The sequence below is a fragment of the Sturnira hondurensis genome, unplaced genomic scaffold, assembly GCF_014824575.4.
Source record: "Sturnira hondurensis isolate 20B ecotype Veracruz unplaced genomic scaffold, ASM1482457v3 Scaffold0019978, whole genome shotgun sequence".
Classification (NCBI taxonomy): Eukaryota; Metazoa; Chordata; class Mammalia; order Chiroptera; family Phyllostomidae; genus Sturnira; species Sturnira hondurensis.
The window spans coordinates 168,207-191,915 of NW_028092609.1; the positions used below are offsets into that span (position 1 = coordinate 168,207).

Sequence of the window (23,709 nt, forward strand, 5' to 3'; positions counted from 1 at the left end):
TCATTTTATTACTCAGGAAAAAGTACTCTTCCAAGTTTAATTTCGGAAAGGAAACACCAGATCTGTTTAAAATCAGGAACAGATGCCACTGGAGCAACAGGTTCCTTTGGAAGACGAATGGACGGCGACGAAATGGTTCTGCTGGGAGGTCTGCCTCCCGAGGACACCGCCACAGGGTGGGGGGGGCCCACGCCCACAGGACAGCAGCGCCCTGGAGGCGCTAATGCAATCAGGGGTCCGGACTGAGTTTCTCAGAATGGCTGGAGCCCCTCCCCCTGCTCCAGGGAGGGCGTGCGAGATGCTCAGCTTGAGCGTGTGCACTCTGGGGAGCTCGGCCTCTCCTCCCACTTCCCGGGACCTGTGCACGGCACCTGGGGGTGAGAATCTGCCATCGGGCAAGGGCGAGGGCACTGCAGGGACAGTCCGGTTTCAGGCCGGCAATGCTGGGAACGACACTGTCCCTGGCAGCTTACTGAACCCAAACAACTTTATTTCCTTTAGTAAAGTTAATAACTCCATTTCCTTTAATAAAGGTAATAACTCTGTTAACTTGCAGAAGAATAACATCTTCACGTCTTAAGGAGCACACACGCCCCTTGTAGCGGGCACGTCACCGGTCTGGCAACCCCAAGTGGCGTCGGGTCTGAGCGGCAGGACAGGGACTTAGGCGCATTTGGAACAGGACCCAGAGAGCTGTCAACACGGGGTTCCCCAAAGAAATCGTAAGTACCCTACGGCCTGCGCCTTCGCTTTCGTAGCACTTCGAACGCTCCCCTGTGAGCGACCAGCCCCACCCACCTGCCTGCGGGCTGGGTGCTCTGGGACGGGACCCCCTGAGCCAGGGACAGAGTCTGCCCGACACACGGATTTAGCTTCCCTCCCCCAGGGTCAAACACCTAGCTGAGGGAAAGCACGGTGAAGTCTGAGACAACTACCATTTCACACACATCTTCTCGAACCACGTTCAAACCCAAGCACAGTGGTGTGCTGGCCCTGTGTTCTAGGAGTTGAATGAGTGAGAAACAGCAGTCGCAGGCGCCGCTCAGCGCACCGGTGGCGTGAGGACCAAGGCACGGCTTCCGTGTGCTAGGCGCTGTGCACTCACCAAGTTACTCCCCAGAACAGCCTCATAAGGGCTCCAGTGTCCCTCATGCAGCCTGTCATCACTCAAGCTAAAACTGACAGAAGACACGTGAAAATGAGAGAAATGCCGAGCGACTGAAACAAACACATGAGAACAGGACTCCTGCCTGCCCTCCCCTCCGGGCCGTGCCCACACCCCTCGGGCTCACTCATAGCCACTCGGGGCTCTTCCCAGACATCCACGTTTCTCCTCTGCTTCCTCCCATGTTCACCTAACATCAGCCTCCTGCCGGCCTCCTGGCTCCCAGCTCCCTCCCCATTCTCTCTGTCCTGCTGCCTTCAGCACCCCGCTCCTCCCAGATGGCACCTGAAAACTGCCACCTGCCCTCACTGTCCCCTTCCTTGTTCCAGCTTCTCCAGTCCAGGCCTGTCCCCTGGCACACACAGGCCTTAATTCTCTCTTCTTCATTCGCTTAAACGCTCCCTTCCCCCTCTCCTCCGTGCCAAGTGTGATTCAACACCTCTGAGCGGCCATACCCACGGCCTTCCCTCGTAGAGGCAGAATTCACGTTCAACGGGGTGTCGAGTTATGAACACTTTTCTCACTATTGAGACATCATTCACGCAGCATAAAACTCACCCTTTCAGAGTACATCACCCACTGGTGTTTAGTGTGTTCATAAGGAGGGGCCACCGTCACCCCCACCTAATTCCAGAGCATTTTCATCACCCCCAAAACAAGCCCCGTACCCATTACCAATAACCTCCTTGTCCCTACCCCTGCCCCCAGCCCTGGGCAACCACTGTCCCACCTCCTACCTGCGGCTTCACCTACTCTGGACATTCCATACATGTGGAATCACACACGTGTGGGCTTTGTGACCGGCTTCTTAGCACAGACTTTCCGAGGCTTGCCACCTGAAGCACGAGTGAGTGTGCTGTTCCAGTCTGTGGCTGGGCAACATTACACTGCACAGACGCACTGCACTCTGTCTGTCCACTCGTCCGCTGGCGGACATCTGATCGTTTCTACTTTTTGGCTACAGGGATTCACATTGCTATGAACACTCACAAGTTTCTGTGTGAACATATGGACATATGTTTCAATTTCTCTTAGGAGCAGAACTGCTGGGTCATACTTTATGTTTAACCTTTTACCCTGCCACCAGCAGGTATAAGGGTTCCAGTTTGTCTACTTTCTCGCCAACACTTGCTACTGTCTGTCCTTCGGTTGTAGCCACCTAGTGACTGGAGTGGTGTCTCACTGTGCATTCCCCTAATACTAATGGTGCTGAGCACCTTCCACGTCCTAACATGTGCTAACACACCTGCCTCTCCCTTCCCAGCAAGGCTACCCCTGTCCTGCCCCACAGCCAGGAACTGTCACTGCGTCCCCTTGCCCCGGTCTCTCTCCCTTCCAGACCACACATCGCTGTGACATTTGTTTTCGTAAAACTAAATTTCACATCATCCCCTCATATCCATGTAAAAATAAGTGGCACCAGCAAGTACCTCTGCGAACTGCATAATTAATAGTTTCGGTCCCTAAAACCGTGTTACTGGAAGTAAATTAAACTTACATCGATTCTTCCTTAGGTGCTGACCTGGCCAGGCCTTCCTGTTCCTTCATTTTATCTACAGCTTGGGCTTGTTTTTCTATTTCATCAAAGCACGTGTTCGTCAGTTTCTGGGCTCCCAAACTTCCTTTTTTGGCCCCGAGCTGGAAGACATATAGGGTTACATCTACCCAAACTGTCTGACAGCTGTGTGGCAACAGCTAACGTTTGTGGCAGGCCCCTCACACCTGCTCTCTTCTCTGGTCCCCATGACTCCAGGAAGCGGGCACAACACGCCTCCCCAGTTTCCAGGAGAGGAACCAAAACCCATGCAAGTGAAGCGAAGGCACAGCCAGTTGGTGACGAAGGCAGGGTTCCAACCCTGGCACCTGCCCCCAGGGCTCAACACAAGACAACCCCCCACCCCCAGGAGACGGCACCGCAAACGCAGCAATAGTAGAACCTCCCGGGAAGCCGCTGCTGGTTTTGGAATTTTGTCATCCACAGGAGAAGTGCTAAGTGCCCATTCCCGAAAATCTCCACCTGGTGTGACAGCCACCGCATTGAGCTAAACACAGTCTTCACTGGGGCCAGATTCATTACACATAACACAGCTCAGAACAAGTACAAACGACAAGAGAGGGCTTCTCAGGTGTATACGCTGTTGAGAGCTGAACTCTCGGCGTCTGTACATCATACTCACTCCTTTTTTAGCTTGACTTGGCTTCTTTTTTATGATAGAAGAAACGTCTGTCAAAAAATAAAAAGTAGGAAGTCAGACTAATTGAAATATGTATTCTTATATTTTTAGTGTTTCTCTTTAAAAAATTCTAAGATTCTGCACATTATTATTTAAGAGACTATACCATTTTCCGCATTAGATTGTCAACCAGAGGACAAACACGGGTGGGGCACGAGCAAGCTGACAGCCGCCCACATGGAAAATGCAGTAATTACTAAACAACACCACAAGAAGAAGCCCTGTCCTGCGCACCACAGCCCTCCTCTGGCGCCACCCTGTGCATGAGCGCATTTTCCAAGAACAGAGCTTCGCCGAGGTGGAGTCCTCGGTATTTGCACACAGCGTCCCGACTCAGAAACCACATTTTCTGGGCGCCACACAGCAGAGAAACAAAGAGGCTGGGCCGGCCCCATCCATCGCTCCCTTAGGGAGCATGTCTCTCGCTCATTGGAACACACTCTCCCACTAACCTCTAGCCTTCAAAAACTTTCAAAATTCCTTTAAAACACACAGTTAGCCAGGCATTATGTATACAACTAAAGCAGTAAGTGATATGCTTTTCCACCTTCAGTTATACACCGATTTTATCACATTAATTGATAAGAAACACAAAACATCGTATTATTTTAGTATGAGTACTTTCTAAATTGCACAAAAATATATAATGCTTTTAGAGAAAGCTTTTAAGATTTTTTTCAGAAAACTTTAATCATAGAATATATATTTTGTTTTTAGAATCATGTGTAAGAGACTCAGTTAAAATAAAGTCTTAATTTTTTTTTACAAAGCTGAAAATGTGCTTTACTAGGAAACAATAGCATAAAACCACAAACAACAAAAGATTAAAATCTTTAGCCCTAATGAGAGAATAACATCATTCCACTTCAAGGAGAGACCCACGAACATTTTTCTTTCCACGACTTCCAGGCGTGTGCTCTACTGCTCACAGAACCTGCTCCCAGCGCCCTCCAAGACTGAATGCACAATGAAAAGACACTTCTAATAGCTATTTTTCACTAAAGCAGTTGCTTTCCAATGAATACAGTGCCATATGCACCCATTTCAGATTATACTTCCCTGGTAACAGAAAACTAAAGACTAAGCTCACCTATTATAAAATCAGAAAGAGAAGAGAGTGCTATGAGACCCCTGAGTAAACAGGATTGGAGGGGGTGCCCTGACCTCTGCTGACGCTGGGAACCAGGTGACCTCTGCTAACCAGCCCCCCTCAAACTGCAGACCGCCAGGCCCCCAGGTGTCACTGCAGGACACAGCTACTGGGCCGGCTTAAACAGAACAGCTGAATAAAATCTCATTAGGAAATTAGAGATTAATAATCATGGTGCCATGTACTCTATAAATTCTAGGCAGAATGCAAAGACAAGATTCATTTTTTTCCTTAATGAATCTCACTCTCTAAATCAGAATATCCTTTTTCAGAAAAAAAGATTTTATTTATTTGTTTTTAGAAAGGGGAAGGGAGGGAGAAAGAAAAGGAGGGAAACATCAGCGTGTGGTTGCCTCTCACATGCCCCCTACTGGGGGCCTGGCCTGCAACCCAGGCACGTGCCCTGACTGGGAATGGAACCAGCAACCCTTTGGTACACGGGCTGGCATTCAGTCCAGTGAGCCGCACCAGCCAGGCCACATCATAATATTCTTACGCACATTACCTAAGGCAGCCCTGGTTGGTACGTTAAGACCTTCCACACTTGGTCCTTGCTCTAGTCCACCTGCAAATTAAAAATATTGATATTAATGCAGAAAATATACTCATCAAACTTGCTTTTGAATATGTAATATATTCAATTTGCTGAGTGCTATGTATCTTATCCAACTTTTTCAACGAGTCCCTTTCTTTTTAGCTCCATATCCTATTTCATCATTATAAGAATTTTGATTTAAAAGTGCATTCAAATTGAAGTGTATTTCTTATGCAGTTGCTTTACAGAAGACAAATCTTGGTGGTCTCCCTAATTACTGTCCTTCAGAATTCTATCTTACAACCTCCTGTTTTGAAGTAAACTGCTCTGAGATAGCTAGTATACATGTGGCGCATACACCCAACACGCGATAATATTTGGAAATTCTAACACCAATTATAGCAATGATAGAAACCTGCATTTTCTGTTACCAAGCGATCTGCCCTGTTTTCCAGTTGACCCGAAAATGATCCTGGTTAGGATCTCTACTAAAGTCTTTACTTAAAATCATTCTGCCATTTTAATTGTATTACTTGAAAAACGGGTAAACATAATGTAGTCTATCCACGCAATGGAACGTTATTTGGTCATAAAAAAAAATACTGACATGAGCTACAACACGGATGAACCTATAAGAATTATGCTAGGCACCAGAATCGGGGGACAAAAGACCATCTATTGTCTGATTCCACTTACATGGAATGTCCAGAGCAGACAAACCCTTATAAACAGAAAGCAGCCCGGAGGTTGCCAGGGGCCGGGGGTTGGGGCAGGAGAGAACAGGGACTGACTACTAATGAATATGGGCTTTTCTTTTTGAAAAGTTATATTTTATTTATTTTGAGAGAGAGAGAAATAGACACCCATTTGCTGTTTCACATATGCACTCACTTATTGGTTGACTCTTGTTTGTGCCCTGACTGGGGATCGAACCCACAACCTTGGCATATGTGGACGATGCTCTCACCAACTGAGCTACCCAGCCAGGATGGTATGGGACTTCTCTGTGGGGTGATGAAATGTTCTGGAATTAGTGATGAGGGTGGCACAACCTTGTGAATATACTTAACTCCACTGAATTGCATACTCCAAAGGGTGAACTTTATGGTATGCAAATTACATGCCAAAAAAGCTGTCATTTAAAGAGTGGCATGCCCAACAGAGGAAATGCAAGTGTTTTATTGTTACAAACATTTAAAAGGTAAACTCTAGTTAAGTCAGAGTCCCACCCCAAACCCAACGAAAGCAAACACTGGGAAGAAGTGCAGGGCCAAGGCGGGTGCAGGGCAGCGGAAGTGAAAGGAACCAGCTACACTCCACCTGGGGATGTGTCAGTGTCGTCTCTGCAGACATTGGGGGCCACGTGCATAAAAAATGAAATGTGAAAAAAGTCACAGGTTGCAAACCATACAAAACCAGTCAGAGTTCCTTGCATATTAATGAACTTTTTGTCTATATATGAATTGCATTAAAAAAAGATATTATTTATTTTTAGAGAGAGAGAGAAAGGGAGGAAGAGATGGAGAGAAACATCAATGTGGGAGAGAAACTTTGATCGACCGAAGTGTGTGCTCTGACCTGGATTCAAACCAGAGACCTTCACTCTGACCTTCACTTTGCAGGACAATCCCAAACAACTGAACCACGAAGGTCGGGGTGAATGGTAAATGTCGATCACTTGTCTTCAAAGGACTGCTTCAGACCACCACTGTCACATCTGCGGCAGTCAGACCTACGATCTCTTCCCTTGACGCGCTCGGCTACGCAGCGAAGGGCTGCCCCACTCCAGGGCGGCAGGAAATCTTCAGCCACGTTTCTTCCAACTCTCTCGTATTTTCATGGTTTATGTTTAAATCTTTTATCCGCGTGAATTTAGTTTGGTATAAAGACTGAAGAAACTTTATTATTTTTCCCCAAAATGCTAGCCTCTGTCCCAACTCCGTTCGCTGTTCCCCAGGATGCCACACGTCCCTCCTGACTCACGGAGAAGCCTGCTCCCAGACCAGAGCTGTGAGGGCCAGGCCTGCTGACACCGCTGGATGCTGGAACCTCGGACGTGCCCTCCCAGCTGGAGCTCCAGCCCATGGAGTGACTTCCTTCCTTCACAGCATGCGCCCGGGCCCCCTCACGGACAGGTGATGACACCCTCAACCCTCCCCCAACAGCCTCGCCAGAAGTTGTTCGGTACTGTCTCCCAACCTTAGGCGTGGTGACCGCTCATTCCTTCCTGTCACACTAAATTCCTTAAAGCAGTCCCAGCGCAGCTGATACGACCCAGCACCTCTCTGGACACCACACGCCAGGCGTCCGCTGCTTAGTTGTCAGTGTTGTGTCTCTGCCGTCCACTTCCGCTAACATGCTGGCTGACAGGTCCCTCGATGTTAAATCAGGAAAAGCTGATGTCTTGACCCATGTTATTCATGTACCATAAGTGGTTTTTAAACTTATTTTTTAAATTTACTTTTAGATTTAATCTTTTTCCCCATTACCATTTAGTCCCCTTATTCCACCTTCCCAATTTTAAATGTAAGCAATTGATATAAGTATATTTATAATAAATACAACCCTATAATAAAGTCACCAAATGTGAATCATTAGGTATTAACTGTTTATAGAAGTTTTTAAAACTGAAATATTATTTTCTTATTATAAAACAGATACTCATTATAAAAATTTAGTCACTTCAAAATTGCATCTGGTTAAAAGTACAAATCCTCAGCAATCTCCTTCTCCAGGTAAGAGTTTGGTGAGTATCTTCCAGAACGTTTTGTGTGCTCATGTTTTGTTCCTGTTTCTTATGGAAATGAGGTCCTGCTCCACGTTCAGGGATCTACCTTGTCCGCCCTGCGGTCTACCTCCCTTTCTAAGCGTTTCAGAGCACGCCCCTGGCCCTCAGGACAGTGGTCTGTGACAGCTCCCAAGGCTACCTTCGCTATTCGCTGGCAGGGGCTCCTCACTCCTCGGCGCTGAAGATGGTTCTGGGTGTGCTGAGGCCCACCCTGTGCCAGTCACCTGAAACAAAGTGAGAAAAGCCATAAAAACTCAAATCAAAAAGGGGGAAAACCAATAATTTAAATAGTCACCCTCTTAGTACCTGGATTAGTGGGAAGGAAGAATAATATTGTATTAAACATGTTTAATCTTAAATCTCTGTTTCAATGCTCAAATTCCTTACTTTTCCTCCTTTTTAAAAAATAAAATCTTTATTACGCAATAGTTTCGGGTTTACACAGAAGATGCTTAAGATACCACTAGAGTTCCTTACTTTTGACTCGGCTTCCTTTCCTGTTAAAATCCCCATGGTGCATCCTTCAAAACTAAGAATTATGATGGTACATTACTAGCTAAACTCTATTTGGATTTCCCCAGTGTTCCCTCCGATGTCTCTTTTCTGCTCCAGGACCCCGCACTGCACTCGTCACTGCTCCGCAGCCTCCCCTGGTGTGTGGGAGTTTCTCAGTCTTTCCTTGTTTTTCACGACCCTGAAACTTCTGCCAGGCACCGATCAGGTATTTTGTAGAATGCCCCTCAGTCTGGGTTTGTCTGATGTTTTCTCACGCTAAGACCAGACCTGGGGAAGGAGAACCACAGGGGCGAGGTGCCCTTCTCACTTGCTCACGTCACACGACTACACGCTGGTTCTCCAGCACGCCTGTACGTGTAACTATCAGTAGTAAACACAAACTCCTACTAACACCTCCGACTGTAACCCACACCGAACTATTCATTTCCCTCCTCTTTTTAGCCCACCATTTCTGTTCTTAACATTTCTCAGCTACTAATCATGGATATTCTGTTTCTAGTTCTAAATTAAACAATAGCAAAACTCACAATAGAACACCTTGTCTTTTTTATTGTTTCCTGTTCCCCTCTTTTAGAAAAATATTTTATTATTTTTAGAGAGGGAGGGAGGGAGGAAGAGGGAGAGAAATGTTAATGTATGGTTGCCTCTCATGAGCCCCCTACTGGGGACCTGGCCTGCAACCCAGGCATGTGCCCTGGCTGGGAACTGAACCTGCGACCTTTTGGTTTGCAGGCTGGTGCTCAATCCACACCAGCCATACCAGCCACGTGCTTCCCTCTTTTTTGATAACTATTTCTGGTAACTATTGGCTGTATTAATAACATGTATATGCAAATTATGATAGCAAAAAAATCAAGGCCTAGCAGTTTATAAAACTTTACACATTTTTTCAACTTGGAAATTAACTGAAGAGTGGATTGAGCAGCAGCTAACAAATGGCGCTCCCTCCCCAGCGGGGCTAGGAGGAGGCAGGGCGGCTGGCGGAACAGCTGAGGCTTTAGGCTGGTGGTCAGCACACACTCCCCTAAAGGGACAGTCAGTAAACATTTCAGGCTTCCGAGGCTTACAGTCCCTCAGAAGGACCTGGCTTGTTGCTACCGCCCCATCACGCAGCGAAGACGAGGATAATGACACGGGATTTACCGAGGGCTCCCTCTGTGCCAGGTACTCCGTGCGCTACCCACCTCCTCAGTTCACTCTCACACGCGCCTTGAGATGCGTTCTGGCTACACAGCTGGCCGGGGGCGATGAGATTCTAGCTCCTATTAAGATTTGGGTTAAAAAAACCCACCCTCATTCTTCGTCAGTCCCAGAGCGGTGCACTGGACCGAGGCAGACTGCTAGTGGTCATTTCTCAGCTCCCTGGGCAGCAGCGTGAAGGACGATCATCTAAGTTCCAGCCACGCACCCCATTGGAGCAGAGGTGAGGGGCGCGGCCCCTAGATCCTGTCTCTAAGGAGAGGAAGCACGTCCTTTCCTGGGTGTCCTCTTCCCATTGTGGGAAAGCCGCCAACTGGAGTGGCCCCTGTGGCCCCTCGGGTGAAAGCCACATGTGAGAAAAACCAAACGAGCCCCACGGGCAACCCTGGACAACTCCCTCCAAGCGGCTGATGAGAAAGTCATTTCCATCTTGGTTAAGCAACTGTGTTTCCGGAGGTCTGTCCCAGCAGCCCAGCCTGTACCCTAACTGAAGCGCTGCAAACACACACCCTTTACAGCTGTCGGAGTGAAGCCTTGGGAAGCAGAACACGTACCTCAGGGGAAGCGTGCGTAGCGAAAAAGTCCTCCTCCTTGGGGGCCGGGGACAAGGGCGGGCCGGCGCAGCTATCCAGCCACAGCTAGAACGAAGCATGAAGCACGTCAGCATTTCCCCCGGCTTCGAAGGCCTTACTGATGCTCTCCACTCCTCCTCCAGAGACCCGTTCGCTAAAGACAGGTCCTTCCGGTCGTTTTAAAGTCAGCAACAGGCTGTGCGAGACCCCCGAGCCCATTTCAGGGATGGCCCAGTGCAGTGAGCCCTGCTCCTGAGCACCGAGGAGGCCGGAAAGGGCTTTGGACCTCAGCACAGGTCCCAAAGTTCGGCCGAGCCTCCTCGTGCGTGGAGCCCTTCCTTGCAAATTCTCTACGGTCTATTTGCAGCGCCCCCAAAACAATTCCCGTGCCAGCAGGGAGGGACCTGAGACGCCCCAGGTGTTCATTCCCAGGTGGGCGGAGCGAGGAGACCCTCGCCATGTTTCGGTTCGTGCTGCAAAGCAAGTGCCCTTTCTGTGGCCTATTCATTCAGTGCCACGTTGTCACATTTTGTGCCTTCCGTGGGAGGTCTCATGGTTTAAGATGGCCCCGTGCACAGTATGGGTGCGCTGCCCGATGCCCCAGGCACCGAGGCCGTGAAGCGCCTGGCCTGGAGGACACTGTCCCAGCCGGGCCTGAGCTGGGTGCGGCAGGCCGAGCACCACATCAGACTCACGATGGGTACTAAGGGGGGCATCCCCACACAGAAGCACAGGTAAAACCTGACGGGGTGGGGGGTGGGGGACGACGACGACAACGCGACACAGCCACGCGGCGCCAGGCTGAGAGCAGCCAGCTGAGAGGTCCCATCACCACCACCCCTAGGCAAAGGCACGTCCGCCTGGAGGGGATGCCGGACCTGACCTCCGTGCAGGGCTGTGCTACGACAGCGCTTACGTCAGCACCGTGCTTACGTCGGTGCCGTGCTTACGTCAGTGCCATGCTTCTGCAAGGCCTGTGAGGCCAGTGACTTGATCCTGTCCCTGTAGAGCTGGGCCGCACGACTGTTGTACTTGGCATTGGTTTCGCTGCTGGCACAGCCATGCTGGTGGAAGAAGGACGCCTGCGGAGGAGAGCACGCGGTTACTAGCAGCACCGCAGCGCGGTGCACACAGCGACCCAAATGCTTTGTTATGAAAGGTTTTGAAAGTACTAGTCAAACCCAAATCACATAAACCAAAAAAAAATTTAAATAAAATTTTCCTTGTAGAAGGGAATACCTTCCACAGACGTAACACTGGTATTTTGGTAAAACTGGACATAAGCCTTGAATTGCAAAATAAAATAGCTGGCCTTCATTTCTCCAGGAAACTGCCTGTCACTCTGTGATCTTGGGGGACGCTTTCCACTCAGGACTACTTTTAATTCATGAGAAACCCACTTTAATTTGGATTCCACTGAATTGGAATTTTTGACAAATTGGTTAGGAGCTGCGCCAGCCTTCACCCTATTCAGCACTATTTAGTCAGGATCAGAGACAGGCGACAAATACTTGAACAATTAGAGGAGACTGCTTCCAGCCCCTTATAAGGGTCCATGTACAGACACGAATTTTGGAAGACATGTCTTAATTAAGGAAGCATTCCAAAAACCTGTGTGAGCACTCCTTTTATTGAGCCGGTTTAATCAATAATGGTACTGCGCACTCACATGTACCAGATCCTAGACTGTATTCTTCAGGCACTGACCCCTCATCAGATTCTCACAGCGACATCACCAGCTGTCACGGTTACTATCTACACTTCGCAGGCGGGGAAACAAGCCCCGGGAGGTTCAACAACCTGCCCAACATCACACAGGTAAGTGGGAGGCAGAGCTGGTGCTCAAACTCAGGTAGGACGGTTCTAACCCCACTGCCAGGTGGAACGGCCAATGGCCTGACCCTTCCCCACCCCGGACCCCCGCCGCCCCAGCTGGCTGGGGATGAGAAGGCTGCTCTCTGGAGATCGGCCGGGGGGGGGGTGGTTCTGCAACCGTGGGAAAACTCAGAAATAAGGACAGATAAAATTAAATCTACAGTATTGGAACAAGTCTGTGGATATCATAAAAATGAGCATGGGTTTCTAATAAGATGCTTGAAATATTAAGGATTGAATGCATTTAAAAAATATTTTATTTATTTTTAGGGAGAGGGGAAGGGAGGGAGACAAACATCACTGTGTGAAAGACCGGCTGCTTCTCATCTGGCCCACGACCCAGGCACGTGCCCTGACTGGGAATCGAACCTGCAACCTTTCGGGTCACAGGCTCAATGCACTGAGCCACACCAGCCAGGGCGGATTGAATGCATTCTTAATGGGGCAAAACTGTTTCTTGGAAAGTGAAAAAAATCTTAGTTATTACAATGGTTTGTGACCCTCCAATGCTCACCCTTACTAGACAAAATCATACTCCTTGGTATTTAATTTCCTCTCCCTAGGGAAATTAAATCCAATTTAAATTTAAAATAATCTAACTTTAAGTTTTCTGCTGAGAGAACAATAATGAAAGATGTTTGGAAACACTAATCCAAGGGAATCTGGTATTTTGAAAACTACTATTTAGATTTATAATTTTAATTTTAAATATAAAATTGATGCTAGATATGGTTATTTGAAGTGTATACAAATTTGATTTCTCATACTTTGAATGTTAAATGGCATGTCTATGGGAATCCTATTAATTACACCCCTACCATTTGGCCTTATAAATAGGGTATTAGCCCTGGCTGCTGTGGCTCAGTGGATTGCATGCCAGCCTGCGAACCAAAAGGTTGCTGGTTCAATTCCCAACCAGGGCACATAACAGCATTGCAGGCCACGTTCCCGGTGGGGGGTAAGCGAAAGGCAACCGATTAATGTTTCTCTCCCTCTTTTTCTCCTTCCCTTCCCCTCTCTCTAAAAAAAAAAAACCTTTAAAAAAATAAATAGGGTATCAGTGCTTTAGGTGTTTTGCTGGCTAGACTTGTAAGGCTGCCAATTCAGAGTCTGAGAAGTCAGACACACTGAACCTGTAAATGAAGTTTAAAAAGTGTGAGGACTCTCCATCAGGTTTCTAAGTAGCGTTTAATCTACTCTTTTATGTACAATTGTAAACTGGCCATTTAATTGGTTATTTTTTGCACAGAAATTAATGTTTGTAAATAATATATATTTATGTACTATATTTTGAGAACAGGCTTTATTAAAAATTGGTAGGTTTCATAAACGAAATGCGATTCAGGCGTACGCAGCTGTTCGCATCCCTTCCCATCTAAGCACAGCGGTCACCACTGCCCTGACGAGGTCTCCCGGCCCGTCTGGGTCACCGCCTTCCGTTCACGCTTTCTCCACAGCACTGTCCCCACTAGAAGGTCTTGTTTATTTGCTTGTTAGTGGCTCTCTGTCTCTGTCTGTAAGAGAGGGCATCTACTTGTCTGGTTCATTACGAGGTCCCAGCACCTAGCCCAAAGCCTTGTGTTTATTAGGCATCTAACAGATGGCTGGACAAACAAGTCAACCGGGTGGTCCAGCTCCAAAGCCCCTCACGCCCTTCCGTTGTGCAGTAGGCCTCCCACACAGCGCAGGCGCTGAGCTTCTTCACGAGTGGAACACACATTCACACAGAAGGAAAACAAGTCTGAGATGAACTTACTGCATTAGCATTTCCTCCAACTTGCATGCATCGCAACTGAAACCAAGACCAGTTAGAATCCAACTCTGTAGATCTAAATGGAAAGAACATTCTTAAATGTTAATACTTTTCTTCCCCAGAATCAAGCCACTAAACTTTTAAGAACAAGGTTTCCTTGATCGTCAGGACCCTAAAGAACTCTAAGTTCATGTTCACAGTGACACATGCTTCCAGGTGGCAGGGGGGCTCCAAAGTGCACGACCGTTGGTCCAGCAGCTCCTGGCCCCTCTCGCCCTTCCTGGAATCCAGGGCTCTGATGGCCCTGACCACCTGCCCCCTCCACGCCGACCACAGGCCACGCAGGCCACGCGGACCAGCAGCACTTCGGCGGCACCTACTCTGGCAGCCACACCCTCTAGGGAACAGAATACCACAAGCTTCCTGGGGCCGGTGCAAGGACGCTGCCTCTGCCTCACACCCTTACTGGGTCACGACCTAAAATTAAGTGAAGTCTCTACTTGGAATAGATGTCCTGTTTGAATTTTTCCAGGGGTCCAGTTTGACCCCTAATGGAGCCTGGAGGATGCTCATCATTTCAGGACCAGGTGGAAGGGACCTGCCCACCAAAACCACCATGAGGAAGGGAAGAAACCTCAGGATTGAACGCTCTTGAAGTGAACGCTGCAGGTGCCTCCTACCCGCCCCCCCCCCCGCCCCCGTTGAAACCTAGGATCGCCTCAGAGCAAGGTAAAGGCACTAAGTGTAATTCCCAACAGCAAAAACTCAGCCCTGGCTGGTGTGGCTCAGTGGCTTGAATGCTGGCCTGTAAACCGAAGAGTCTGAGTTCAGGTCCGAGTCAGGGCACATGCCAGGGCTGCCGGCCAGGTCCCCAGTAGGGGGTACTCGAGAGGCACCCCACAGTGATCTTCCCCCCCCTTTCTCTCTCCCCTCCCCTAAAAAATAAATAAAATCATTTTAAAAAGTCACCAAGTGATCAGTGTAAAGCAAGACAGGACAGTATGACAATGTTGGGACTCCTTATGTTGAACGTATAGGTCCCAAAAGCAAGGCCTCCTGTGTTCCGCGGGAGTTTGTCCCGTGTTTACTGTAAATCCATGTGGGCGACTTAGGGTGGCTGTGGGTACAACAGCCCTCACCAGATGGGCAAGAAAAGAAGCTTTAGCCCACCCCAAATTTCCTCTTACGCTGCCCTTCCATTTACCTATTTCTATGCCTATTTATAACACTGAACCTTTGTGAATGTTAAGATGCTATTTTAAAGCCAAACAGCTACTTTAGGATGAATAGTGATACATATTATTATTACATATACATATGACATATCTACTTCATGGTGGCATGAAAAAGTAAAAGTTAAGCCGTCCTTGATCTGAAACATATTTCTCAAAGACAATAATAAACCTTTCGGAATCTGATTACCAAGCACGGGGACACAATCATGTATCTCGTTCTGAAATCCCTTCTCTGAAAGATCTTGCTTAGTCACCACATTGTCATGATCCCTCTCCCCGCAGGCGGCGTTAGGTGGCCGTCCCCACCCCACCGGTCACGGGTGGCCGCTAACAGCACAGTCCTGGAGACAGACTGAGAGGCCTCGAGTCTCGGCCCCGCCATCCCAGCTGCGCGGCCCCAGGGGAGTTGCTTCCTCAGCCCCCGCGCCCCGCTCTCCCGTCCGTGAAGTCGGGACACTGACGGGGTCACCCTTGTAGAAATGAAACACACTGCTCTCTGAAAGGTGCCCAGCTCCTGGCAAACACCAGACGGCTAAAAAGTCTCACTATCGCCCTCATTGTCGCGGTAACCGTCACACTGAGCTATAAGCAGCCAGCTCCCGGGGACAGGTATGGCCCCTATTGTTCTCTCATGCGCCTGGCACAAGCACATAATAGGTACCTGACTTGAGCTAGGATTAAACTGCAGCTACAAGTCCTCAGACTTGCTAACCTGACTTACAACTTTTAGTCCTAAACTATCTTTGCAAAAATAAAGTCAAACATTGTTTATATGTTTCTTAGAAATAAAGATAAAAAAAACCCCGAATTGTTCTTGAATTGAGCTGACAGGGATTCTCTCACACATACTGGAATTTAAAATGAAATGTTGCCCTCCCTGGCTGGTATGGCGCAGAGGGTTGAGCTCTGGCCTCCAAACCGGAGGGTGGCTGGTCCGATTCCCAGTCAGGGCACATGCGTGTGTTGTGGGCCAGGTACCCAGTAGGGGGCGCCTGAGAGGCAACCACACACTGATGTTTCACTCCCTCTCTTTCTCCCTCCCTTCTCCTCTCTAAAAATAAATAAATAAATACTCTTAAAAAAAAAAATAAAACAAAATGCTGTGATGACAGTGGACTCTGAATACAGCCAACCTGCGAAAGAAACTTGAAATTCTCATCGGTGCCCGTTCCTCCCCAAGGAGGCGGCTCAGTGTAGGTTGTTTCTTGTCCTCGGTTTAGATGACGTGGGAAAGGTAAAAGAATCTGAGTGCTGAGAAAAAAGCAAGCAGCAAAAATAACAGAAGTTGAAGGATGAGTTGTCACTTTGACCAAATAGCTCCAGTTACCAGCGAGGTAAAGGCGAGGACAGGTTTCCCACAACTTCCATGACCCTTACATGGGCCAAGATGAAAGGTTTTTCCTCATAAGCTAGTGCTTGTAATTATTTTAATCAGTGAAAAATGTTCAAAGAACAGCCCTCTACCTCTTAAAAAATAAAAATAAAAGATGCTGAGTGCCCTTATCATCCTTGACTTTGCCTCGTCCAAACCCTAGACTATTGGCCTGTCGACAGTCATTTTTAACTGGTGTTTCAAATCATTTACAAGCACTATGATTCATAGTTATATTTATCTGACTTCCACAAGGCCAGTGATTAAACCCGCGAGAGCCCAGACAGACACCGCGGTCCAGCCTCCCCAGGCTCTCCGTCAGTCCTTCCCTCTACCACGGAACACGCCCGAAATCCACCCCACCCCCTGGAAGGGCACCTCGGCGGTGAGGCAGAGGGAGGCCAGGTTTTAAGGGTGGGGCTTGGCAGAGAAGAGCAGGAAAGGACAGAGGGAAGAGAGAGGGACAGACGACCACCCCCACAGCACCCCGAGTCCCTGCTTCCTGGGCTCTGGGCACAGCAGGTCTCCGTGTTAACCGGTAACAACTGATTCGGGGCGTGGGAGGGAAGGACACTGGAAATAAACTTGCCCGGGGAATGGAATCCCTTGAGATTTAAAAGAGAGAAGGACCATGTATTAAAAATACTCTGAAACCCGCAGCTAAGAAAAGACAAGACAAGAAGCGGACACTCTGAAACCAGTAAGGAACTCCCCTCTCTAGATGACCACCTACAGAGTTACCAGGCTATAAATAGTTGGCACGTCAGGCCTTCACAAACTGATTTCTGGAAAAAAAACTCAGGGGAAATTTAAAATTAATATATTAAAAAAGAAAATGGGACTTCCGCCAAGATGGAGGCATAGGTGGAAACACTGTGCCTTCTCCCACAACCAAGTTTGAATACAACAAAGGTTTGGAGAACAAAGACACAGCCAAAGAACAGAAAATTGAATTATACGGAAGTCCGACTACATCTAACCGTTCAACGGGACGGTAAGAGGGGCGGAGCCAGCAGTGGAGCAGGGTCGGGCAGGACAGATCCCCCAACCTAGGCGCACAGGCAGCCCGGACCCAGTCGGGGTGCGGGGCAGACTGACCGCGGTCGCACATTCTCGCACAGTGAGACGGACCACGCAGGCCCCAGGGGGCAAACCCAGTGGTGGAGGGCTGACAGTGGTGGCACACTCACGTGCAGTGGAACGAAACGCGTGGGCCTGGTGACGGTGGTGGCTGTGGCGCTGGTGAGGGCCGCGGCGGCAGGCGGCAGACTGGAAGCCATTTTCCCTCTTTGACCCCGCCCCCACATACAACGTCACAACCCAGCCACTGAGTTGCCCTGCTCTAGTGAACACTTTAGGGCTCCGATCCTGCTACGGAACAGGCACAAACAGCCCAAAAGATGGTGCAAGAAGAACTCAAAGTCCCAGAACCAATAACTCTAAGCGACCGAGAAATTGCCACCCTCTCAGACACACAGTTCAAGACACTGTTTATCAGGATGCTCGCAGAACTGGTTGATTATAGTCACAAATTAGAGGAAAATATGAAGGCTAAACTAATTGAAATGAAGGGAGATGTCCAGGAAACCAATAGTGATGGAAAGGAAATTGGGACTCAAATCAATGGAAAGGACCAGAAGGAAGAACGAAACATCCAACCAGAAAAGAATGAAGAAATGAGAATTCAAAAAAATGAGGAGAGGCTTAGGAACCTCCAGGACATCTTTAAACGTTCCAACATCCAGATTATAGGGGTACCAGAAGGGGGAAAGAAACAGCCACGAGTGGAAAACTTATTTGAACAAATAATAAAGGAGAACTTCCCCAGTCTGGCAAAGGAAATAGACTTCCAGGAAATCCAGGAAGCTCAGAGAGTCCCAAAGAAGTTGGACCCAAGAAGGAACACACCAAGGCACATCATAATTACATTAGCCAAGACTAAAATGAAGGAGAGAATCCTAGAAGCAGCAAGGGATAAGGGGACAGTCACCTACAAAGGAGTACCCATCAGACTGTCAGCGGATTTCTCAAAAGAGACCTTACAGGCAAGAAGGGGCTGGAAAGAAGTATTCCAAGTCATGAAATCCAAAGACCTACAGCCAAGATTGCTTTATCCAGCAAAACTTTCATTTAGAATGGAAGGACAGATAAAGTGCTTCTCAGATAAGGTCAAGTTCAAGGAGTTCATCATCACCAAGCCCTTATTATATGAAATGCTAAAGGGACTTATATAAGAAAAAGAAGATGAAAAATATGAACAGTGAAAGGACAGCAAACACACAGTTATTAACAACCACACCTAAAACAAAAGCAAACTAAGAGGACAGCTAGATCAGGAGTGGAACCATAGAAATGAAGATCACATGGAGGGTTAGCAACGGGGGAGTGGGAGGAGGAGAAGGGGGGAGAAGGTACAGAAAATAGCATAGACAGTAGGTAGAAAATAGACAGGGGGGAGGGCAAGAATAGTGAGGGAAATATAGAATCTAAAGAACTTGAGACACGTGGTTATAAACTAAGGGGGGAGATTGGTGGGGGAGGGAGTGTGCGGGTGGAGGGGAATGAAGGGGGGGATAGAACAACTGTAATGGTATAATCAATAAAATATATTTTTAAAAAAATGATGTTGCTGCTATTACTATTTAGTTTTTGTGCCATCATACAAAACATCTTATCAATTAGAATAGACTTTATTCTTTAAAAACAAATGTTCTTTATGGTAATTGTGTTGTATCAATATTCCTTACGTCATAATGTAAGATAAAAAGCTTGCCACAATGCCAAGTAGCCTGCCTGCCTAGCTGGCTCCCTCCCTGGGAAAGAAGTGGCAGGGACACAGGGGACCTGGTTGGAGGTGGCCAGCAACCAGAGGGACCCCGTGTGGCTGCTCAGGGTGCCTGGCCACGGCCCACAGCTGCCCAAGTGCAGGCCTCGCTCAGCTTCCAAGCCCTGATTCTGAGCTCCGCTGGAATCCTTGGGTTATTTCTTTTATCATTTCAATTTCTTCTCTCTCACCCCAGGCACCCACCACCTCCCACTGGACCTGGGGCTCTGCGTGTGTCCAGAGGGGGCGCCTTTCTCCCTGGCACACAAAGGCCCCACCTGGGCCTCTACCCCCCACACCCGAGTTGGAGTGGAAGACAGGAACTTGTCAGAAGGAGCTGGTGCAGCCCAAGACTTTGGACGGGAAGAGAAGAAAGACAAGAGAAGAAAGATGTTCCTGTTACAAGCACTTGTAACTGCTAGTAAACCTCACACAGAAACCATCACTCGGGCTGTGCGGTGTTCAGGGGCCTGGAGCCAGGGCGGTGGGCCCACGCAGGAGGGTGTAAGCTCCCCCGGGCCGGGGGTGGGCGGCCCACAGCCCCGAATCCCCTCCTCCCTGTCTCAGCAGGACTCCTTGGTGCTGCTGTGTCACTAGAAAAGCCCAAAGGGAGAGGAAGCACCGCCTCAGGCCCTGTCCGACTGCTAGGCACCACGGCCTCCTGGCTCAGACAGAGCACTCTGGAACGGCAACGACATTGGACGTGACGTTTTCCCGGTGTGCTTAACATGTCTGAAATCTCCATAACTCACAGCCAACCTCTTGTTTCCCTTGATGTCAAAGGACACGTAAAGGAAAAAGGGGAGAGAGACCCACCTTGCCCCTCCTACCCCCCACGGGGACAGACTCACTCACCGAATAAAACTCAGGTGGACGCCAAGCGACCGGTGTGACCCCGAGCAACCGATGCAAAGAAATACCCCGTAGGTTATGCTTGCCCAGCTGGGGTTCTTGGCGCCGCAGTCAAAACACACCTGAAAGAAAATTTGAAAACTCAACTATTAATTGCTTTCTATGAGCCAAACGAGCCTTCCCATGGACACAATACATGATTTAGCTTGGAAACTGCTTGACCTTCAGGGTTCAAACTGGTTAACAGAAACTACCTCAACCAGGTTTTTAACCCCTAAATTCCAATTTCTTTTATTGTTATTATTGTATTGAGTTATATTGGCACAACGCGCTGATTATACAGTAAATTATATATTGTTATGAATCTATTACACCACTACTCAGTATGGGTAGGGGGGAGAACTTAGGTGCAGATCATCTCAAACATTACCCACCCTTGAAGCATTAACAGGGCTCCTACAAGTCACCTAAATGAACACTAGCGAGGGACGTCCCTGCTGAGAACGCTCGAGGCCTTCCATCCTCCGAACGGTGGCTCTGTAATGGATGGCGGCACTGCACACACTTCTGTTCTCAGCTGGGGGAGGGTGTGGCCAGACTCTACGATGCTCCCAGTGACCTACCCCCACCACGGCTGCACCCTGTGTATTCCCCACCCTCTCTGCTCCTGGGTGGTCTGTGTGCCCATAACACGGAGAAATTCTTTGTCACTTCCAGATTGTGGGTCATAAAAAACACTATGACTTCCTCCTTCTCCTCCTTCCCATCCCCCCGCTTTCCTTTCTTCCTCCCCCCCCTTCTTTTCTCTCTCTCTCTCTCTCTGTCTCTCTCTCTCACTTTCTCTCTCTCTCTCATCCCTGGCTCTGGGGAAAGCCAGCTGCCATGGCCTGAGGACACCTGGACAGCTGAGTGGGGAGGCCCAGGTGGGGAGGATGTCCAGCAGCCAGTGCAGAGCAGGGCGGGCCACCCACCAGGTGAGCAAGCTGGTGCGTGGTTACCTCAGCTTTCAGATGACTGCGGCCTCTGAGAGACCCCGAGCCTGCCTTTCTCAACACTGACCAAAGTCAGGCATTCTCCTTCGGATAACAGGAGTGTATAAGTACTTTAAGGTATGCAATGCTTGCCACAGAAATTAACACAATTAATTAAAATCAGGCCCTGGCTGGTGTGGCTCGGTGGACTAAGCACTGGCCTATAAACTAAAAGGTCATGGGTTCGACTCCCAGTCAGAGCACAGGCCTAGGTTGAGGGCCAGGTGTGTGCAAGAAGCAACTGTTACTCACACAATGGTGTTTCTCTCCTTCTCTTCCCTTCTCTCTAAAAATAAATAAATAAAGTCTTTATAGTCAGGACTATAGGACAGTAACAATTCCACTAATAGAATTGTTTTAAAAATTTTCCAGAAAAATAAGTGCCTAAATTATAGATCCAGTTTACAGGCAGAGTCACCTACCCGAAGATTGTCCCGACTCTAACAATCAAGAGAGACCTGGCTTCTGGCCTCTTGAGGGTACTGCAAGAGCAAAGCCCAAAGCCCCTCCCAATGACAGGCTCACGTTAAGCATGTGTGAATTGTGGGGGTGGATGACAAAGGACATGAAAGGTGCTTGCCACTCACTTTGATGGTCCAGTGCCAGACATTACGGCTGGCACCAAGGAATTAAGAAGTCGGTGGCATCACTGATTGCACACACCTTCCGCGCCCCTTCCCCCTGCCAGGCCGTGTGCTGGCCTTTGCCGAGCTCACCGCGGTGGCAGAGAAGGACAGGGAGACTCAGACAGCCCTCAGAGTAAGGGCTCCCTTTCCGTGGGACGGTGTCAAAGGTGCTGTCCCTCTGCGGGGGGCCATTTGTAATCCCCCACTCACTCACTGGACAGGTGCATACGTCCACACAGTCAGGTGGGTAGCTGGTGCGCGCAGAGCGGATGTACAAAGGGGTTGCAGCAGGCGTGCCCGGAGCCCACAGACCAGCAGTCCAGTGGGTGAGACAGTTAGTTGCAAGGTTGCGTCTCAGGAAGCAAGGACAAGATGCAAAACGCTTTCTAGCCGGGGTCCAAGAGGCTTTAGGGAATCTCAGAAAGAATCTAAAAGGGCCGTAAGCAGCGACAGCCCGTGCAGGAGATGGCACTGTGGACAGAGGTGACAGCAGAAATGAGAGTGTGCAGCCCAGAGCTGGTGTCTGGGAGCCGCGCCCGAGGTGGCGGAGAGGCCAGCTCCAAGGGACGAACAGCGGGGGTCAGGGTGCTGACAGGCCACCCCAGCATCCTCCTGCCCCACCCACCGCGATGAGGGGTTGCTAAAAAGTGGCTCCACGAAGGGGGGGGGGGCGGTCTGTCTTGGGCACCTGAGCTGGGCACCCAGCCTGGCACAAAGTGGCAATAAACACAGACACAGGTAGTGGGGCCGTTTGGAGGGTGTAAGGGCTATCGAGCTGGGAGCGGGCCCTGTGGGACTGGAGGGTGGAGGCAGTTGGAAACACAAGCCCGGCCGTCCCCAAGGCCGCCTTGAGTCTCCTGCGGGGCACAAGACGGTGCTCTGACAGTGGGGACTGTGCAAAGTTGAGCCTCACTTTTCTGAGCAGAATATGAGTTATTCTGTTGATGTAAATGAATGATGAGAATAAAGTTGCGGCAGAACTAACAGCCGATGCTGAGTGCTTCCTCCCCGCCCGGCACCGCTGCTGGCCGACCAAATCTTCAGGACAAGCCCACCAGGGCCGGTTCCCCGGTGCATGTGTGACCTGCAAGTCCCACAGGGCCCTCGCTCAGCAGGGCCCAGGGCTGGCTAATGCTCTGCTGTCTCACCTTAAAATTCCTGATGCTCTTCAAACGAGGGCCCTGCATTTTCATTCGCATTCCCCAAATTATGTAGTGCACAGTTTTGACCCCCATTTTAGAGAAAACTAAGGAATTACGAAGTATCATGGCTGAGAAACAGAACCCCGGGGACTGGACCCCAGGCAGTCTGCACCCCTTGCCATACTACCTCTCACACGGCCAGGTGGCCCCATCCTTTGCCCCCTGGACCATCCACTCCCAGAAGGCAGGAGTCTGTCTCTTGGCTGAGGGGGCATCAGTGTGCCCACAATGCTTGGCACAGGGCCCAGCACACTGCAGGTGCTCCATGGATTTTTGTTGAATGAATCAACTCAAGTGATCGACAGAAAACTGAGGGACAGTATAGCTTTAAGGAAGGATTTCACAAACTAGAAAACTGACCCTTATGAGTTAAAACCCTTGGCCCGGAGTAAATGGTCATCACCCACGACAGGGAGAAACTGGACACCACGTTCTCAAAGTAAGCCGAGTGCTCTCTTTACCCAGCCTCCCTGTCTCGTGTATCTCAGCGCTTCTCTTTGGAGCCCACCTGGAGGACTCGTTCTGCCACCCCACTCGTCCACGCTGTCAGCACCAGTTCTCATCTTGTTTGGGTCGCTGTTTCTCACTAATGATCATATAAAAAGTCTTAATCCGGGAATGTGGCACAAGACTGTGGAACATTAGCAACAATTATTTTTGCTCAATGCTGTTCTTAATCCTATTACAGAATGAAATGTTCCGCAGGTGTGTCATTCATAATAATAACAGTAAGCAGCTGACGTGTACGAAGACTAGTTCAATACACACAGGTCCTTTTC

The 23,709-nt window shown here is 49.1% G+C and overlaps 1 protein-coding gene across 1 annotated transcript in view; it reads right to left on the reverse strand.

Annotated features, from left to right (window-relative positions):
* The window catches only part of ARFGAP3 (ARF GTPase activating protein 3), a 42,958-nt gene that overhangs the window by 17,479 nt on the left and 1,770 nt on the right, over positions 1–23,709 (reverse strand). The window contains exons 2-9 of the mRNA XM_037028491.1: positions 20,075–20,193; positions 13,792–13,864; positions 11,111–11,242; positions 10,143–10,226; positions 8,012–8,096; positions 5,055–5,114; positions 3,343–3,389; positions 2,664–2,803 (exon numbers count right to left, since the gene is read on the reverse strand). Of these exons, the coding sequence (XP_036884386.1) occupies positions 2,664–2,803; positions 3,343–3,389; positions 5,055–5,114; positions 8,012–8,096; positions 10,143–10,226; positions 11,111–11,242; positions 13,792–13,864; positions 20,075–20,193 (740 nt within the window). The remainder of the gene's footprint in view (positions 1–2,663; positions 2,804–3,342; positions 3,390–5,054; positions 5,115–8,011; positions 8,097–10,142; positions 10,227–11,110; positions 11,243–13,791; positions 13,865–20,074; positions 20,194–23,709) is intronic.